Genomic DNA, 21,364 nt, shown 5'->3' with positions numbered 1-21,364 from the left:
CTCAACTTATTAACACATTGTTGCCCATGCCATCTCAACTTATTAAGACATTCAGTAGCCCATGCCATCTCACTGTGTTAAGACATTCAGTTGCCCACGCAACTTCAACTTATTAAGATATTCAGTTGCCCATGGCTTATCAATTTATAAAGACATTTAGCTGCCCATGCCATCTCATCTTATTAACACATTCAGTTGTCCATGCCATCTCAACTTATTTACACATTCAGTTGCCCATGCCATCTCAACTTATTAATACATTAAGTTGCCTATGCCATCTCAACTTATTAACACATTCAGTTGCCTGTACTGCCTCAACTGATAAACACATTCAGTTGTCCATGCTGTCTCAACTTATTAACCCATTCAGTTGCCCATGCCGTCTCAACTCAATAATGCATTCAGATGCCCAAGCCATCTCAACTAATCAAAACACTCAGTTGCCTAAGCCGTCTAAACTTATCAACACATTCAGTTGCCCATGCTGTCTCAACCTATTAACACATTCAGTTGCCCATGCCATCTCATCTTATTAACACATTCAGCTGCTGCCCATGCCATCTCAACTTATGAACACATTCAGTTGCCTATGCCATCTCAACGTATTAACACATTCAGTTACCCATGCCATCTCAACTTATTAACACATTCAGTTGCCCATGCCATCTCAACTTATGAACACATTCAGCTACCCATGCCATCTCAACTTATTAACACATTCAGTTACCCATGCCATCTTAACTTATTAACACATTCAGTTGCCCATGCCATCTTAACTTATTAACACATTCAGTTGTCCATGCCATCTCAACTTATCAACACATTCAGTTGCCCATGCCATCTCAACTTGTTAACACAGTTACCCATGCCATCTCAACTTATTATCACATTCAGTTGCCCATGCCATCTCTACTTATTAACACATTCAGTTGCCCATGCCATCTCAACTTATTAACACATTCAGTTGCCCATGCCATCTCAACTTATCAACACATTCAGTTGCCCATGCCATCTCAACTTATTAACACATTCAGCTGCCCATGCCATCTCAACTTCTTAACAGACTTAGTTACCCATGCCATCTCAACTTATCAACACATTCAGTTGTCCATGCCATCTCAACTTGTTAACACAGTTACCCATGCCATCTCAACTTATTATCACATTCAGTTGCCCATGCCATCTCTACTTATTGACACATTCAGCTACCCATGCCATCTCAACTTCTTAACAGACTTAGTTACCCATGCCATCTCAACTTATCAACACATTCAGTTGCCTATGCCATCTCAGCTTATTAACACATTCAGTTACCCACGCCATCTCAACTTATTAACACATTCAGTTACCCATGCCATCTCAACTTATTAACACATTCAGTTGCCCATGCCATCTCAACTTATTATCACATTCAGTTGCCCATGCCATCTCTACTTATTGACACATTCAGCTACCCATGCCATCTCAACTTCTTAACAGACTTAGTTACCCACGCCATCTCAACTTATCAACACATTCAGTTGCCTATGCCATCTCAGCTTATTAACACATTCAGTTACCCACGCCATCTCAACTTATTAACACATTCAGTTGCCCATGCCATCTCAACTTATGAACACATTCAGTTGCCCATGCCATCTCAACTTATTAAGACATTCAGTTACCCATGCCACCTCAACTTATTAACACATTCAGTTGCCCATGCTGCCTCAACTACGAAAAACAACAATGTTAGGTTTGTGTTGTGCTTCCCGATAAACACAGCGAAAACTATGGTGGCGCAATAATGGGACAGATTTATTGTTTGACACATGAATGGGAAATTGTAATATTCACTGTCAAGCATGAGCCCCTATGCAATATATCCCATGTTGAGAGCAGGGCAAGCTTCTGTATCTGAACCCCCTATCAATGTCTTAAAACATTTCACATAAGTCTGATTCATTGGAAACCTTCATGCACATGTCCAAGTCTTTATCATGACAGTAATAATTCCTTAAATCTTACTGAATATATACAATGCTACATTAAGTGAACTTCAAATATGCTGCTTTTTGTATTTTTTGAATGTACAAACTGGTTGACTAGCGGAAACTGAGCATGAACACTAATCATTTCCAGGATTATCCTTTCATACATGGAGTTATGTATTATAATTTACCACACTGACAATTACAGACCAATTTCTGCTAACTATATGCAAGAAAAATAGTAAATATTCTTTGTAATTAAACGGAAAATTGTAAGTTAAATATACTTACGTGCACATATGAGAGACATGTTTTGTTTATGTAGTCAAACGAAGTCTTTTACAAGGATTTACAAAAATGGTTAACAGAAAATTATCTAAATAATTGCTTCTTCACAATTAATTACTCTTATAAAAGAAAATATTTAACTTAGAGTAAGTAATTTTATTCGCCAAAAAAAAGTATAAAGTCAAATTAGAAGTTATTAGTTTACCAAATGTAAAATGTTATTGAAATCTGTCGTTGAGAAAATGTATCATATTTTTTTATTAAAAACTATTAATGATTGAATTTTAATGAAGTAAAATAACATGAAGCATAGGTGAGGAGTGCAACGTGTTGAAGATGGCGTGCAGGATGATACGATTACTGCCCATTGTTTGGGCTGTTATAGTCTCATGTGCTGAGGAACAGCTTCTGGAGAAGGACATTTCCAAGGCTAGGATTGAGGTGAGGAAAGATTCTCACTTCTGAAATAGTGTTACAAAGTTGGAACCTGAAATGTACTTGCAGGCGATGTATGTCAAGTTTGGATCAATTTGGTTAGGAACATTGCTTCCTTCACATACTACTAACTTGGTGGTCTATGTTTATCTTGCTCCTCACAGTGTGAATTGGTTCAAGTTTCTCTTGGAATATGGTTACATTTGTGAACAATACTAGTCAAACTGTAGAATACAAATAATCACCTAAATGGTTAGGCATGTTATGTACACCTGAACAAGTCAGGAAATACCATAATTTGCCACTGTAAATGCTTTAGTTGTCTTCCCATATTGCTGATTAACGATATATTGAATTCTGGCAACTACTTGACTGTAAATACACAGAGATATTTCAGATATTACAGAAGTGGGAGGTCTTTATAGTAACTAATTAAGAAATGGTATGATGGAGGTAGGGCTGAACAAATGGTATGATGAAGATAGGGCTGAACAAATGGTATGATGGAGGTAGGGCTGAACAAATGGTATGATGAGGTAGGGCTGAACAAATGGTATGATGGAGGTAGGGCTGAACAAATGGTATGATGAAGATAGGGCTGAACAAATGGTATGATGGAGGTAGGGCTGAACAAATGGTATGATGGAGTTAGGGCTGAACAAATGGTATGATGAAGGTAGGGCTGAACAAATGGTATGTTGGAGGTAGGGCTGAACAAATGGTATGTTGGAGGTAGGGCTGAACAAATGGTATGATGAAGATAGGGCTGAACAAATGGTATGATGGAGGTAGGGCTGAAGAAATGGTCTGATGGAGGTAGGGCTGAACAAACACGATTCTCGTCAGGGACGTAATCACATTGGCACATGTACATTAAATTTTAAGAGTAAATACTATGGTTGGTAGGGCTGAACAAACACGAGTCTTGTCAGGGACGTAATCACATTGGCACATGTACAGGAAATTTTAAGAGTAAATACTATGGTTTGTATATTATGCAAATGTAACTGGCTGAACATTGTAATAAGAAAAGTGTTGATTGGCTTATGGTAGTATAATAGTTGATGTACATCACAGCTTAAACAAGAGGTAGCTTAAGCGTTTTACTTAACTACATAAAACGAGAGGACACTGCAAAAGGCCTAATGGCCCATGCTAGACATGTCCTGTGTCTGTCCACCCCACAGCCAACTGCCTGAACCCTTAAACACATCCAACCTTCATTTAAGGCTACCTAAAGACCCACGTAGCTTCACATAGCTTCCACTACTGTACTTGGCAGCTGGTTATAAAAATCAATTACCCTATTCCCGAACCAGTATTTACCCACATCCAACCTAAGTATATTTTTTCTAATTAAAATCCATTATTTTTAGTCCTATCCAGTGGTGCCATTCTAAGAACTTTATTCATGTTACCTTCATTGATTCTCTTCACCCATTTGAAAACTTAAATCATATCTCCTGTATCCCTCCTTCTCTTAAGTGAGTGTAAATTCAGTCTTTTTAACCTTTTCTTAATGGGTAAAGTTTCTAATTTCAGGGATCATTTTTGTCATTCTCCTTTATATTCCCCCCAAACAACCTATATCAACTGCATAGTGTAAAGAGCCCAAAACTGTACAGCTTAATCCAATTGTGGTCTCAACAACTGCAAGATGAAGATGCAACAATACTCTAGGAGTTTTATTGCCAAAAGTCTTATTAATTAACCCTAACATCCTATTGGCCTTGCTACACACTTAAATAAATTTTTGCCACAGCTTAAGATCCTTGCTCACCATTACTCCTGAATCTTTTTTGCATTCTGTTGTACTAATAGTAATACTGTCCAGTTTGTTGTTAGTGTTCCTGTCTTTACCCACACTGTGTTGTACTTTTATCTATGTTGAATTCCATTTTCATGTACCTGCCCATTCTGATAATCTAGTCAAGTCCTTATGCAAATTTACTGAATTTTCATCTGAGCCCCTGTTTTTGTATCATTGGCAAATTTACTTGTTGCTGGTTTTTCATATATCCAAATCGTTAATATATATAACAAACAAGAGCTGTCCTAAGACTGACCCATGCCTTACATCGTCGGTAAAAACTTTTTGCTGCTTCTAGCAACTTGACTCCCACACCATATACTCTTAATACCTTCCACAAAGCATCTCCATCAACCCTACCACTTCAGGAACCACACTGCTCTTCCCCAATCTGATGCTCTGTCCATGCCTTTACCCTCTCAATTGATACCATCCCATATAATTTCCCAGCAATACTAAACAAATTTCTGCCTTAGTAATTTGAACATTCATCTTTATCCCCTTTGTCTTTTTACAGTGGCACTATGCGTGCATTCTGCCAACCCTTAGGCACTTCACCATGAACCATACATACATTGAATATCCTTACCAACCAATCAACAACACAGTCACCCATTTTTTTTTTTATTTATTCTACTGCAATACCTTCCAAACCCACCGCCTTGCTGGCTTTCATCTTCTGCAAAGCTTTCACTACCTTTTCTCTGTTTACCAAACCATTCCCCCTGATCCTTTCAATTCGCACACCACCTTGATCTAAACATATCTGCCTCTCTTATCGTCAGACACATTCAACAAACCTTCAAAATACTCACTCCATCTCCTCACATCACCACTACTTGCTATTACCTCCCCATTAGCCCCCTTCACCAATGTTCCCATTTGTTCTCTTGTCATACTTTATTTACCTCCTTCCAAAAATCTTTTTATTCTCCCTAAAATTCAATGATACTCTGTCACCCCAACTCTTATTTGCCCTCTTTTTCACCTCTTGCGCCTTTCTCTTGACCTCTCACTTTCTTTTTTTTTTTATACATCTCCCAGTCATTTGCACTACTTACCTGCAAAAATCCTCCAAATGCCTCTCTTCTCTTTCAGTAACAATCTTACTTCTTCATCCCACCACTCACTACCCTCTCTAATCTGCCCACCTCCCACCTTTCTCATGCCGCAAGCATCTTTTGCACAAACCATCACTGCTTCCCTAAATACATTCCATTCCTCCCCCACTCCCCTTATGTCATTGCTTTCACCTTTTTCCATTCTGTACTCGGTCTCTCCTGGTACTTCCTCAAATACATATACATATATATTTGATTATTAAAAAAGGGAGTGTCCGTGTTGTTGATTTGCTTGGCAAGGATATTCATTGCATGTATGGATCATGATGAAGTGCCTGAGGATTGGCGTAATGCATTCATAGTGCCATTGCACAAAGGCAAAGGGGATAAAGGCGAGTGTTCAGATTACAGAGGCATAAGTTTTTGAGTATTCCTGGGAAATTAGATTATATGGGATGGTATTAATTGAGAGGGTAAAGGCATGTACAGAGCATCAGATTGGGGAAGAGTAGTGTGGTTTCAGAAGTGGTATAGGATGTGTGGCTCAGTTGTTTGCTTTGAAGAATGTATGTGAGAAATACTTAGAAAAACAGATGAATTTGTTTGTAGCATTTATGGATCTGGAGAAGACATATGATAGGGTTGATAGAGATGCTTTGTGGAAGGTTTTACGAGTAAATGGTGTGGAAGGCAAGTTGTTAGAAGCAGTGAAAAGTTTTTGCCGAGGATGTAAGGCATGTGTAAGAGTAGGAAGAGAGGAGAGTGATTGGTTCCCAGTCAATGTGGGTTTGCGGCAGGGTGTGTATTGTCTCAGTGGTTAATTTATTTATGGATGGGGTGGTTAGGGAAGTAAATGCAAGAGTTTTGGAGAGAGGGGCGAGTATGTCTATTGGGGATGAGAGGGCATGTGAAGTGTGGCAGTTGTTGTTTGCTGATGTTAAAGCTCGAGTTGCTGATTTGAGGGAGAAACTGCACAAGTTAGTGACTGAATTTGCAAGTGTGTGAAAAGAGAAAGTTGAGAGTAAATCTGAATAAGTGCAAGATTATTAGGTTCATTAGGGTTGAAGGGCAAGTTGATTGGGATGTAAGTTTGAATGGAGAAAAATTGGAGGAAGTGAAGTATTTTAGATACTTGGGAGTAGGCAAAGATTCTGGGAGCAATGAAAAATGTGTGGAAGGAGAGAACATTATCTCGGAGAGCAAATTTGGGTATGTTTGAAGGAATAGTAGTTCCAACAATGTTATATGGTTGCAAGGCATGGGCTATAGATAGAGTTGTACAGAGGAGGAGTGGATGTGTTGGAAATAAAATGTTTAAGGACAATATCTGGTATGAGGTGGTTTGGTCAAGGAAGTAATGAAAGGGTAAGAGAGATGTGTGGGAATGAGAAGAGTGTGGTTGAGAGAGTAGAAGAGGGTGTGTTGAAATAGCTTGGACATATGGAGAGAATAAGTGAGGAAAGGTTGACAGAGAAGATATATGCCTCAGAGGTGGAGGGAGCAAGGAGAAGTAGGAGACCGAATTGGAGGTGGAAGGATGGAGTGAAAAAGATTATGAGCAAGCAGGGCCTGAAGATGTAGGAGGGTGAGAAGCATGCAGAGAATAGAGCGAATTGGAACGATGTGGTATACTGAGTCAACATGCTGTCAATGGACTGAACCAGGGCTTGTGAAATGTCTGGGTAAAACCTTGGAAAGGTTTGTGGGACCTGGATGTGGATAGGGAGTTGTGATTTTGGTGCATTACGCATGACAACTAGAGACTGGGTGAACAAATGTAGTCTTCTTTGTGTTTTCCTGATGCTACCTTGCTGACACAGCGGGTTGCAGTGCTGTTTCCTGTGGTGTGGGGTGGCACCTGGAATGGATGAAGGCAAACAAGTACGAATGTGCACATGGGTATATATGTATACGGCTGTGTATGTGTATGTATAATTGCCTTAACAGATGTATAGTATGTCTAATGGTTTAGAATAAATGCCTCAACAGATGATGTATGATGTATCTAATGGTTTAGTATAAATGCCTCAACAGATGATGTATAATATGTCTAATGGATTTGTATGAATGCCTCAACAGATGATATATGATATATCTAATGGTTTAGTATAAATACCTCAACAGATGATGTATGATATGTCTAATGGATTAGCATGAATGCCTTAACAGATGATGTATAATATATTTGATGGTTTAGTATAAATGCCTCAACAGATGATGAGTAATGTCTAATGGATCAGTATGAATGCCTCAACAGATGATGTATGATATATCTAATGGTTTAGTATAAATGCCTCAACAGATGATGTATAATATGTCTAATGGATTAGTATAAATGCCTCAACAGATGATGTATAATATATCTGATGGTTTGATATAAATGCCTCAACAGATGATGTTCAACATTTCTAATGGATTTATATGAATGCCTCAACAGATGTATATTTTGTGTAATAGTTTAGTATAAATGCTTTAACAGTGATGTATAATATGTTTAATGGATTAGTATAAATGCCTCAACAGATGATGTATGTCTAATGGATTAGTATGAATGCCTCAACAGATGATGTATAATATATCTCATGGTTTAGTATAAATGCCTCGACAGATGATGTATAACATGTCTAAAGGATTAGTATGAATGCATCAACAGATGATGTATAATATATCTAATGGTTTAGTATAAATGCCTTGACAGATGATGTATAACATTTCTAATGGATTAGCATGAATGCCTCAACAGATGATGTATGATATATCTAATGGTTTAGTATAAATGCCTCACCAGATGATGTATAACATTTCTAATGGATTAGTATGAATGCCTCAACAGATGTATAGTTTGTGTAATGGTTTAGTTTAAATCCCTCAACAGATGATATATAATGTCTTGTTGTTTAGTATAAATGCCTCAACAGGTGATATATAACATGTTAAATGTTTTTCAGAGTTGTAGTGGATGACGATTGAATAGGCTCCCCGAGGTGAAGAAATTCATCTTCGAGGACGTCCCTCTATTGTATCCTTTTTAACTTGTACTGCTTAAAGGTTTTCCTTAATGACCAATAACTAGATTCCTGCACCTCTCATTAAAACTACTTTTGTTACCATGGTGCCTGCCTTCAACTGAAGGTTACAAACTAAAAGAAATCTAAAGAATTGTTAGTTGATAATGTTTATTGCTTCATTGATTTTCTTATATTAAGTTGCCATAGTTTGAGCTGTTATGTTGATAATGTTTATTGCTTCATTAAATTTCTTATATTAAGTTGCCATAGTTTGAGCTGTTATGTTGGTATGTTAATTGCTTCATTAAATTTCTTAAATTAGGTTGCCATAGTTTGAGCTGTTATGTTGATAATGTTTATTGCTTCATTAAATTTCCTACATTATGTTGTCATAGTTTGAGCTGTTATGTTGATAATGTTTATTGCTTTATTAAATTTCTTGCCAGTTAGAGCTGTTATGTTAATAATGTTTATTGCATCATTAATTTTCTTAAAGTTGCCATAGTTTTAGCTGTTAATGTTTATTGCTTCATTAAATTTCATATATGAAGTTGCCATAGTTTGAGCAACTTTTTTTTTTTTTTTTTTTTTTTATACTTTGTCGCTGTCTCCCGCGTTTGCGAGGTAGCGCAAGGAAACAGACGAAAGAAATGGCCCAACCCCCCCCCCCCATACACATGTACATACACACGTCCACACACGCAAATATACATACCTACACAGCTTTCCATGGTTTACCCCAGACGCTTCACATGCCTTGATTCAATCCACTGACAGCACGTCAACCCCGGTATACCACATCGCTCCAATTCACTCTATTCCTTGCCCTCCTTTCACCCTCCTGCATGTTCAGGCCCCGATCACACAAAATCTTTTTCACTCCATCCTTCCACCTCCAATTTGGTCTCCCTCTTCTCCTCGTTCCCTCCACCTCCGACACATATATCCTCTTGGTCAATCTTTCCTCACTCATTCTCTCCATGTGCCCAAACCACTTCAAAACACCCTCTTCTGCTCTCTCAACGACGCTCTTTTTATTTCCACACATCTCTCATACCCTTACGTTACTCACTCGATCAAACCACCTCACACCACACATTGTCCTCAAACATCTCATTTCCAGCACATCCATCCTCCTGCGCACAACTCTATCCATAGCCCACGCCTCGCAACCATACAACATTGTTGGAACCACTATTCCTTCAAACATACCCATTTTTGCTTTCCGAGATAATGTTCTCAACTTCCACACATTCTTCAAGGCCCCCAGAATTTATCGCCCCCTCCCCCACCCTATGATCCACTTCCGCTTCCATGGTTCCATCCGCTGCCAGATCCACTCCCAGATATCTAAAACACTTCACTTCCTCCAGTTTTTCTCCATTCAAACTCACCTCCCAATTGACTTGACCCTCAACCCTACTGTACCTAATAACCTTGCTCTTATTCACATTTACTCTTAACTTTCTTCTTCCACACACTTTACCAAACTCAGTCACCAGCTTCTGCAGTTTCTCACATGAATCAGCCACCAGCGCTGTATCATCAGCGAACAACAACTGACTCACTTCCCAAGCTCTCTCATCCCCAACTGACTTCATACTTGCCCCTCTTTCCAAAACTCTTGCATTTACCTCCCTAACAACCCCATCCATAAACAAATTAAACAACCATGGAGACATCACACACCCCTGCCGCAAACCTACATTCACTGAGAACCAATCACTTTCCTCTCTTCCTACACGTACACATGCCTTACATCCTCGATAAAAACTTTTCACTGCTTCTAACAACTTGCCTCCCACACCATATATTCTTAATACCCTCCACAGAGCATCTCTGTCAACTCTATCATATGCCTTCTCCAGATCCATAAATGCTACATACAAATCCATTTGCTTTTCTAAGTATTTCTCACATACATTCTTCAAAGCAAACACCTGATCTACACATCCTCTACCACTTCTGAAACCACACTGCTATTCCCCAATCTGATGCTCTGTACATGCCTTCACCCTCTCACTCAATACCCTACCATATAATTTACCAGGAATACTCAACAAACTTATACCTCTGTAATTTGAGCACTCACTCTTATCCCCTTTGCCTTTGTACAATGGCACTATGCACGCATTCCGCCAATCCTCAGGCACCTCACCATGAGTCATACATACATTAAATAACCTTATTGCTTCAATAAATTTCTTACATTAAGTTGCCAAAGTTTGAGCTGTTATGTTGATAATATTTATTGCTTCATTAAATTTCTTATATTAAGTTGCCAGTTTGAGCTGTTATGTTAATAATATTTATTTCATTAAATTAAATTTCTTAGATGAAGTTGCCATAGTTTTAGCTGTTATGTTAATCGTGTTTATTGCTTCTTTATATTTCTTAGATGAAGTTGCCATAGTTTTGGCTGTTATGTTAATAATGCTTGTTGCTTCATTAAATTTCTTACATTAAGTTGCCATAGTTTTAGCTGTTATGTTTATTGCTTCAATAAATTTCTGACATTAAGTTGCCATAGTTTAAGCTGTTATGTTGATAATATTTGTTTCATTAAATTTCTTATATTGCCAGTTTGAGCTGGTATGTTCATAATATTTATTTCATTAAACTTCTTAGATGAAGTTGCCATAGTTTTAGCTGTTATGTTAATCATGTTTATTGCTTCATTATATTTCTTAGATGAAGTTGCCATAGTTTTACCTGTTATGTTAATAATGCTTATTATTTATTTATATTTATTATACTTTGTCGCTGTCTCCCGCGTTTGCGAGGTAGCGCAAGGAAACAGACGAAAGAAATGGCCCAACCCACCCCCATACACATGTATATACATACGTCCACACATGCAAATATACATACCTACACAGCTTTCCATGGCTTACCCCAGACGCTTCACATGCCCTGATTCAATCCACCGACAGCACGTCAACCCCGGTACACCACATCGCTCCAATTCACTCTATTCCTTGCCCTCCTCTCACCCTCCTGCATGTTCAGGCCCCGATCACACAAAATCTTTTTCACTCCATCCTTCCACCTCCAATTTGGTCTCCCTCTTCTCCTTGTTCCCTCCACCTCCGACACATATATCCTCTTGGTCAATCTTTCCTCACTCATCCTCTCCATGTGCCCAAACCACTTCAAAACACCCTCTTCTGCTCTCTCAACCACGCTCTTTTTATTTCCACACATCTCTCTTACCCTTACGTTACTTACTCGATCAAACCACCTCACACCACACATTGTCCTCAAACATCTCATTTCCAGCACATCCATCATCCTGCGCACAACTCTATCCATAGCCCACGCCTCGCAACCATACGACATTGTTGGAACCACTATTCCTTCAAACATACCCATTTTTGCTTTCTGAGATAATGTTCTCGACTTCCACACATTCTTCAAGGCTCCCAGAATTTTCGCCCCCTCCCCCACCCTATGATCCACTTCCGCTTCCATGGTTCCATCCGCTGCCAGATCCACTCCCAGATATCTAAAACACTTCACTTCCTCCAGTTTTTCTCCATTCAAGCTCACCTCCCAATTGACTTGACCCTCAACCCTACTGTACCTGATAACCTTGCTCTTATTCACATTTACTCTTAACTTTCTTCTTTCACACACTTTACCAAACTCAGTCACCAGCTTCTGCAGTTTCTCACATGAATCAGCCACCAGCGCTGTATCATCAGCGAACAACAACTGACTCGCTTCCCAAGCTCTCTCATCCCCAACAGACTTCATACTTGCCCCTCTTTCCAAAACTCTTGCATTCACCTCCCTAACAACCCCATCCATAAACAAATTAAACAACCATGGAGACATCACACACCCCTGCCGCAAACCTACATTCACTGAGAACCAATCACTTTCCTCTCTTCCTACACGTACACATGCCTTACATCCTCGATAAAAACTTTTCACTGCTTCTAACAACTTGCCTCCCACACCATATATTCTTAATACCTTCCACAGAGCATCTCTATCAACTCTATCATATGCCTTCTCCAAATCCATAAATGCTACATACAAATCCATTTGCTTTTCTAAGTATTTCTCACATACATTCTTCAAAGCAAACACCTGATCCACACATCCTCTACCACTTCTGAAACCACACTGCTCTTCCCCAATCTGATGCTCTGTACATGCCTTCACCCTCTCAATCAATACCCTCCCATATAATTTACCAGGAATACTCAACAAACTTATACCTCTGTAATTTGAGCACTCACTCTTATCCCCTTTGCCTTTGTACAATGGCACTATGCAATCATTCCGCCAATCCTCAGGCACCTCACCATGAGTCATACATACATTAAATAACCTTAGCAACCAGTCAATAATACAGTCACCCCCTTTTTTAATAAATTCCACTGCAATACCATCCAAACCTGCTGCCTTGCCGGCTTTCATCTTCCGCAAAGCTTTTACTACCTCTTCTCTGTTTACCAAATCATTTTCCCTAACCCTCTCACTTTGCACACCACCTCGACCAAAACACCCTATATCTGCCACTCTATCATCAAACACATTCAACAAACCTTCAAAATACTCACTCCATCTCCTTCTCACATCACCACTACTTGTTATCACCTCCCCATTTGCGCCCTTCACTGAAGTTCCCATTTGCTCCCTTGTCTTACGCACTTTATTTACCTCCTTCCAGAACATCTTTTTATTCTCCCTAAAATTTAATGATACTCTCTCACCCCAACTCTCATTTGCCCTTTTTTTCACCTCTTGCACCTTTCTCTTGACCTCCTGCTTATTGCTTCATTAAATTTCTTACATTAAGTTGCCATAGTTTGAGCTGTTATGTTGATAATGTTTATTGCTTCATTAAATTTCCATTAAGTTGCTGTAGTTTGAGCTATTATGTTTATGTTTATTGCTTCAATGAATAGTTTTGGGCTGTTATGTTGATAATGTTTATTGCTTCAATAAATTTCTTATATTAAGTTTCCATAGATTAAGCTGTTATGTTAATAATGTTTATTGCTTCATTAAATTTCTTAGATGGAGTTGCCATAGTTTTAGCTGTTATTTTAATAATGTTTATTGCCTCATTGATATTAAGTTGCCATAGTTTGAGCTTTATGTTGATCATTTATATTGCTTCATTAGATTTCCATAAAGTTGCCATAGTTTTAGCTGTTATGTTTATGTTGATTGCTTGAATAAATTTCTTACATTAAGTTGCCATAGTTTGAGCTGTTATGTTGATAATATTTATTGTTTCATTAGATTTCTTATATAAAGTTGCCAGTTTGAGATGTTACGTTAATAATATTTATTATTTATTTATTATACTTTGTCGCTGTCTCCCGCGTTTGCGAGGTAGGTTAATAATATTTATTTCATTAAATTCCTTAGATGGATTTGCCATAGTTTTAGCTGTTATGTTAATCATGTTTATTGCTTCATATTTCTTAGATGAAGTTGCCATAGTTTTAGCTGTTGATAATGTTTATTGCTTCATTAAATTTCTTACATTAAGCTGCCATAGTTTGAGGTATTATGTAGATAATGTTTATTGCTTCATTAAATTTCCATTAAGTTGCCGTAGTTTGAGCTGTTACGTTGATGTTTGTTGCTTCAATGAATAGTTTTGGGCTGTTATGTTGATCATGTTTATTGCTTCATTAAATTTCTTATATTAATTTCCACAGTTTAAGCTGTTGTGTTAATAATGTTTATTGCTTCATTAAATTTCTTATATGAAGTTACCATAGTTTGAGATAATATTTTGATGTTTATTGCTTCATTAAATTTCTTATATTAAATTGCCAGAGTTTGAGATGTTATGTTGATACTGTTTGTTGCTTCAATACATTTCGTATATTAAGTTACCATAGTTTAAGCTATTGTTGAAAATGTTTATTACTCCATTAAGTTTCTATTGTTGCCATAGTTTGAGCTGTTATGTTGATGTTTATTGTTTCATTAAATTTCTTACATTAAGTTGCCATAGTTTGAGCTATTATGTTAATTTTTTTTTTTTTTTTTTTTGCCGCTGTCTCCCGCGTTTGCAAGGTAGCGCAAGGAAACAGACGAAAGAAATGGCCCAACCCACCCCCATACACATGTATATACATACGTCCACACACGCAAATATACATGCCTACACAGCTTTCCATGGTTTACCCCAGACGCTTCACATGCCTTGATTCAATCCACTGACAGCACGTCAACCCCGGTATACCACATCGCTCCAATTCACTCTATTCCTTGCCCTCCTTTCACCCTCCTGCATGTTCAGGCCCCGATCACACAAAATCTTTTTCACTCCATCTTTCCACCTCCAATTTGGTCTCCCTCTTCTCCGCGTTCCCTCCACCTCCGACACATATATCCTCTTGGTCAATCTTTCCTCACTCATTCTCTCCATGTGCCCAAACCATTTCAAAACACCCTCTTCTGCTCTCTCAACCACGCTCTTTTTATTTCCACACATCTCTCTTACCCTTACGTTACTTACTCGATCAAACCACCTCACACCACACATTGTCCTCAAACATCTCATTTCCAGCACATCCATCCTCCTGCGCACAACTCTATCCATAGCCCACGCCTCGCAACCATACAACATTGTTGGAACCACTATTCCTTCAAACATACCCATTTTTGCTTTCTGAGATAATGTTCTCGACTTCCACACATTCTTCAAGGCTCCCAGAATTTTTGCCCCCTCCCCCACCCTATGATCCACTTCCGCTTCCATGGTTCCATCCGCTGCCAGATCCACTCCCAGATATCTAAAACACTTCACTTCCTCCAGTTTTTCTCCATTCAAGCTCACCTCCCAATTGACTTGACCCTCAACCCTACTGTACCTGATAACCTTGCTCTTATTCACATTTACTCTTAACTTTCTTCTTTCACACACTTTACCAAACTCAGTCACCAGCTTCTGCAGTTTCTCACATGAATCAGCCACCAGCGCTGTATCATCAGCGAACAACAACTGACTCGCTTCCCAAGCTCTCTCATCCCCAACAGACTTCATACTTGCCCCTCTTTCCAAAACTCTTGCATTCACCTCCCTAACAACCCCATCCATAAACAAATTAAACAACCATGGAGACATCACACACCCCTGCCGCAAACCTACATTCACTGAGAACCAATCACTTTCCTCTCTTCCTACACGTACACATGCCTTACATCCTCGATAAAAACTTTTCACTGCTTCTAACAACTTGCCTCCCACACCATATATTCTTAATACCTTCCACAGAGCATCTCTATCAACTCTATCATATGCCTTCTCCAAATCCATAAATGCTACATACAAATCCATTTGCTTTTCTAAGTATTTCTCACATACATTCTTCAAAGCAAACACCTGATCCACACATCCTCTACCACTTCTGAAACCACACTGCTCTTCCCCAATCTGATGCTCTGTACATGCCTTCACCCTCTCAATCAATACCCTCCCATATAATTTACCAGGAATACTCAACAAACTTATACCTCTGTAATTTGAGCACTCACTCTTATCCCCTTTGCCTTTGTACAATGGCACTATGCAATCATTCCGCCAATCCTCAGGCACCTCACCATGAGTCATACATACATTAAATAACCTTACCAACCAGTCAATAATACAGTCAGCCCCTTTTTTAATAAATTCCACTGCAATACCATCCAAACCTGCTGCCTTGCCGGCTTTCATCTTCCGCAAAGCTTTCACTACCTCTTCTCTGTTTACCAAATCATTTTCCCTAACCCTCTCACTTTGCACACCACCTCGACCAAAACACCCTATATCTGCCACTCTGTCATCAAACACATTCAACAAACCTTCAAAATACTCACTCCATCTCCTTCTCACATCACCACTATTGCTTCATTAAATTTCTTATATAAAGTTGCCATAGTTTGAGCTCTTATGTTGATAAAGTTTATTGCTTCATTAGATTTCTTATGAAGTAGCCAGTTTGAGCTGTTATGTTAATGTTCGTTGCTTCATTAAATTTCTTATATGAAGTTGCCATAGTTTGAGGTGCTATGTTGATAATGTTTATTGCTTCATTAAATTTCTTATATTAGGTTGCAATTAATTTCTTATATTAAGTTGCCATAGTTGGAGATGACATGTTGATAATGTTTATTCATTAAATTTCTTGTATTAAGTTGCCATAGTTTGAGATTTTATGTTGATAATGTTTATTTATTGAATTTCTTACATTAAGTTGCCATAATTTGAGCTATTATGTTGACAATGTTTATTGCTTCGTTAGATTTCATATATAAGTTGCCATAGTTTGAGCTGTATGTTGATAATGTTTACTGTTTCATTAAATTTCTTAAATTTTGCTGCCATAGTTTAAGCTGTTATGTTGATAATGTTTATTGCTTCGTTAAATTTCTTATATTAAGTTGCCGTAGTTTGAGCTATTATGTTGATAATGTTTATTGCTTCATTAAATTTCTTATATTTAGTTGACACAGTTTGAGCTGTTATGTTGTTTAGTGCTTCAATAAATTTCTTATATTGTTGCCATAGTTTGAGCTTTTATTATAATGTTTATTGCGACATTAAATTTCATACATTAAGTTGCCATAGTTTGAGCTGTTATGTTTGCTCCATTAAATTTCTTATATTAAGTTGCCCTAGTTTGAGCTGTAATGTTGATAAAGCTTTTTGCTTCATTAAATTTCTTGCATTGTTAACATAGTTTGAGCTGTTATGTTGATAATGTTTATTCATTAAATTTCTCATATTAAGTTGCTATAGTTTGAGCTGTTATGTTAATGCTTGTTTCATTAAATTTTTTGTTAAGTTGCCATAGTTTGAGCTGTTATGTTGTTTATTGCTTCATTAAATTTCTTACATTAAGTTGCCATAGCTTGAGATGTTTTGATAATGCTTTCTGCTTCATTAAATTTTCCATTAAGTTGCCATAGTTTGAGCTGTTGATAATGCTTTTAACTTCATTAGATTTCTTATTGTTACCATAGTTTGAGCTGTTATGTTAATGCTTTTTGTTTCATTAAATTTCTTACGATAAGTTGCCTTAGTTTGTGCTGTTTTGATAATGCTTTTTGCTTCAGTAAAGAAATTTATTTTGCTTTATTATATCTCGGAAAGAAAAAATGGGTATGTTTGAAGGAATAGTGGTTCCAACAATGTTGTATGGTTGTGAGGCGTGGGCTATGGATAGAGTTGTGCGCAGGAGGGTGGATGTGCTGGAAATGAGATGTTTAAGGACAATGTGTGGTGTGAGGTGGTTTGATCGAGTAAGTAATGTAAGGGTAAGAGAGATGTGTGGAAATAAAAAGAGCGTGGTTGAGAGAGCAGAAGAGGGTGTTTTGAAATGGTTTGGTTACATGGGGAGAATGAGTGAGGAAAGAGTGACCAAGAGGATATATGTGTCGGAGGTGGAGGGAACGAGGAGGAGTGGGAGACCAAATTGGAGGTGGAAAGATGGAGTGAAAAAGATTTTGAGTGATCGGGGCCTGAACATGCAGGAGGGTGAAAGGCGGGCAAAGAAAAGAGTGAATTGGATTGATGTGGTATACCGGGGTTGACGTGCTGTCAGTGGATTGAATCAGGGCATGTGAAGCGTCTGGGTAAACCATGGAAAGTTGTGTGGGGCCTGGATGTGGAAAGGGAGCTTTGGTTTCGGGCATTATTGCATGACAGCTAGAGACAGAGTGTGAACGAATGAGGCCTTTGTTGTCTTTTCCTAGCGCTACCCCGCACACATGAGGGGGGAGGGGGATGGTATTCCATGTGTGGCGAGGTGGCGATGGAAAGGAATAAAGGCAGACAGTGTGAATTGTGTGCATGGGTATATATGTATGTGTCTGTGTGTGTATATATATATATGTGTACATTGAGATGTATAGGTATGTATATTTGCGTGTGTGGATGTGTGTGTATATACATGTGTATGGGGGTGGGTTTGGCCATTTCTTCGTCTGTTTCCTTGCACTACCTCGCAAACGCGGGAGACAGTGACAAAGCAAAATAAAAAAAAATAAAAATATTTCTTTAGTTGAAGTTGCCGTAGTTTGAGCTGTTATGTTAATGCTTTTTGCTTCATTAAATTTCTTACATTGTTGCCATAGTTTGAGGTGTTGATAATGCTTTTTGCTTCATTAAATTTCTAACATTAAGTTACCATAGTTTGAGCAATGTTAATGCTTTTTGCTTCATTAAATTTATTACATTGTTGCCATAGTTTGAGCTGTCAGTTTTTCTTAACTTCTTTGTTAGCCATAATGTTCAGTTCAAAGCAATTCCTGGGGCTCCACCAGAGATAGTTCTCCTCAACAGATTTGATCAGGTTAGTCATTTTACACCATGAGTTATGTTAATTGAAATAATCTGATATAGGTGAAACAAGGGAATAATTTTCTTCAGCTTTATTTTTGTTACTGAAGTATATTTTCTAATGCAAGAGTTTTGGAAAGAGGGGCAAGTATGAAGTCTGTTGGGGATGAGAGAGCTTGGGAAGTGAGTCAGTTGTTGTTCGCTGATGATACAGCGCTGGTGGCTGATTCATGTGAGAAACTGCAGAAGCTGGTGACTGAGTTTGGTAAAGTGTGTGGAAGAAGAAAGTTAAGAGTAAATGTGAATAAGAGCAAGGTTATTAGGTACAGTAGGGTTGAGGGTCAAGTCAATTGGGAGGTGAGTTTGAATGGAGAAAAACTGGAGGAAGTGAAGTGTTTTAGATATCTGGGAGTGGATCTGGCAGCGGATGGAACCATGGAAGCGGAAGTGGATCATAAGGTGGGGGAGGGGGCGAAAATTCTGGGGGCCTTGAAGAATGTGTGGAAGTCGAGAACATTATCTCGGAAAGCAAAAATGGGTATGTTTGAAGGAATAGTGGTTCCAACAATGTTGTATGGTTGCGAGGCGTGGGCTATGGATAGAGTTGTGCGCAGGAGGATGGATGTGCTGGAAATGAGATGTTTGAGGACAATGTGTGGTGTGAGGTGGTTTGATCGAGTGAGTAATGTAAGGGTAAGAGAGATGTGTGGAAATAAAAAGAGCGTGGTTGAGAGAGCAGAAGAGGGTGTTTTGAAGTGGTTTGGGCACATGGAGAGAATGAGTGAGGAAAGATTGACCAAGAGGATATATGTGTCGGAGGTGGAGGGAACGAGGAGAAGAGGGAGACCAAATTGGAGGTGGAAAGATGGAGTGAAAAAGATTTTGTGTGATCGGGGCCTGAACATGCAGGAGGGTGAAAGGAGGGCAAGGAATAGAGTGAATTGGAGCGATGTGGTATACCGGGGTTGACGTGCTGTCAGTGGATTGAATCAAGGCATGTGAAGCATCTGGGGTAAACCATGGAAAGCTGTGTAGGTATGTATATTTGCGTGTGTGGACGTATGTATATACATGTGTATGGGGTGGGTTGGGCCATTTCTTTCGTCTGTTTCCTTGCGCTACCTCGCAAACGCGGGAGACAGCGACAAAGTATAAAAAAAAAAAAAAAATCTGTTTTTATTGACATTTTGATTGTCCTTAGGTTGTTGAACGTCTCCAATTAGACAAGTTAAATCGTGATAGTTGCAACCAATTGTTGCTGAAGAAGGGATTTTACAAGAAGAGCTCCAAGGACGAGATTGTACCAGAAGAATACCTCAGTGGTCCATACAGGGAGAGAGAAGAACTCTAAATGATATATTTACCTTAATGATAAATTTGATAGATCCACTTGGGAGCTTTTTTAAGAGTAATACCTTTGATTTAGGGAAAATTGGAGTGTAGGTATTAGTAGTGTACTGAAACCTGTGTATTATCAGTGTATTCTAAGTTTCTTGCAACCCAAGTTCATAACTACCAAATTTGTCGAATTTCAAGTGAATGACTTTGAATGCAATAATGCAAGTCTTAGACAGTATACTTAGATTGCAACATGAACCTTTTATGAAGAAAGTGGCTTAAAGTGCTATCTCATGCTGCTTTTGGAAGCACAGAAGGTTCCTGTACTATTTAATTATATTGCCTTTTTTATGACTATCAGTTTTGTAGAATTGAAATAAAAAGTTAGTTGTTAATTTTTTCCTGTTACCCTGTTGACTTGTATGAATGGTGTAATAGTTTGTAAAACTTGGGTTTTGGCATCAGAGTTATTTTATTTATATTCATTATACTTTGTCGCTGTCTCCCGCATTAGCGAGGTAGCGCAAGGAAACAGACGAAAGAATGGCCCAACCCACCCACATACACATATACATACATACATGCCCACACACACACATATACATACCTATATATCTCAACGTATACATATATATACACACACAGACATATACACATGTACATAATTCATACTGTCTGCCCTTATTCATTCCCATTGCCACCCCGCCACACATGAAATGAAAACATCCCCCCCCCAGCATATGCGTGAGGTAGCGCTAAGAAAAGACAACAAAGGCCACATTCATTCACACTCTCAAGATGTCATGTATAATGCACCGAAACCACAGCTCCCTTTCCACATCCAGGCCCCACAGAACTTTCCATGGTTTACCCCAGATGCTTCACATGCCCTGGTTCAATCCATTGACAGCACATCGACCCTGGTATACCACATCATTCCAATTCACTCTATTCCTTGCACGCCTTTCACCCTCCTGCATGTTCAGGCCCCGATCACTCAAAATCTTTTTCACTCCATCTTTCCACCTGGAACTTGGTCTCCCACTTCTCCTTGTTCCCTCCACCTCTGACACATATATCCTCTTTGTCAATCTTTCCTCACTCATTCTCTCCATGTGACCAAACCATTTCAAAACACCCTCTTCTGCTCTCTC

General features: G+C 38.6%; 2 protein-coding genes across 2 annotated transcripts in view; one reads left to right on the top strand and one right to left on the bottom strand.

Moving 5' to 3' along the window:
- The window catches only part of Prp19 (pre-mRNA processing factor 19), a 241,755-nt gene extending 239,450 nt beyond the window's left edge, over positions 1 to 2,305 (bottom strand). Inside the window, exon 1 of the mRNA XM_071665386.1 lies at positions 2,262 to 2,305. Within this exon, the coding sequence (XP_071521487.1) occupies positions 2,262 to 2,280 (19 nt within the window). The 5' untranslated portion in view covers positions 2,281 to 2,305. The remainder of the gene's footprint in view (positions 1 to 2,261) is intronic.
- A 235-nt stretch (positions 2,306 to 2,540) lies between these two features.
- LOC139750711 (selenoprotein M-like) lies at positions 2,541 to 20,605 on the top strand. The gene is made up of 4 exons (XM_071665385.1): positions 2,541 to 2,699; positions 8,513 to 8,583; positions 18,816 to 18,885; positions 20,074 to 20,605. The coding sequence occupies exons 1-4, from the start codon at positions 2,595 to 2,597 to the stop codon at positions 20,221 to 20,223; spliced, it is 396 nt and encodes a 131-aa protein (XP_071521486.1). The 5' UTR covers positions 2,541 to 2,594; the 3' UTR covers positions 20,224 to 20,605.
- The last annotated feature ends 759 nt before the right edge of the window (positions 20,606 to 21,364 follow it).

This window comes from Panulirus ornatus, chromosome 10 (assembly GCF_036320965.1).
Source record: "Panulirus ornatus isolate Po-2019 chromosome 10, ASM3632096v1, whole genome shotgun sequence".
NCBI lineage: Eukaryota > Metazoa > Arthropoda > Malacostraca > Decapoda > Palinuridae > Panulirus > Panulirus ornatus.
The sequence above is the reverse complement of the archived record's forward strand: the minus strand, read 5'-3'. Positions and strand labels throughout refer to the sequence as shown.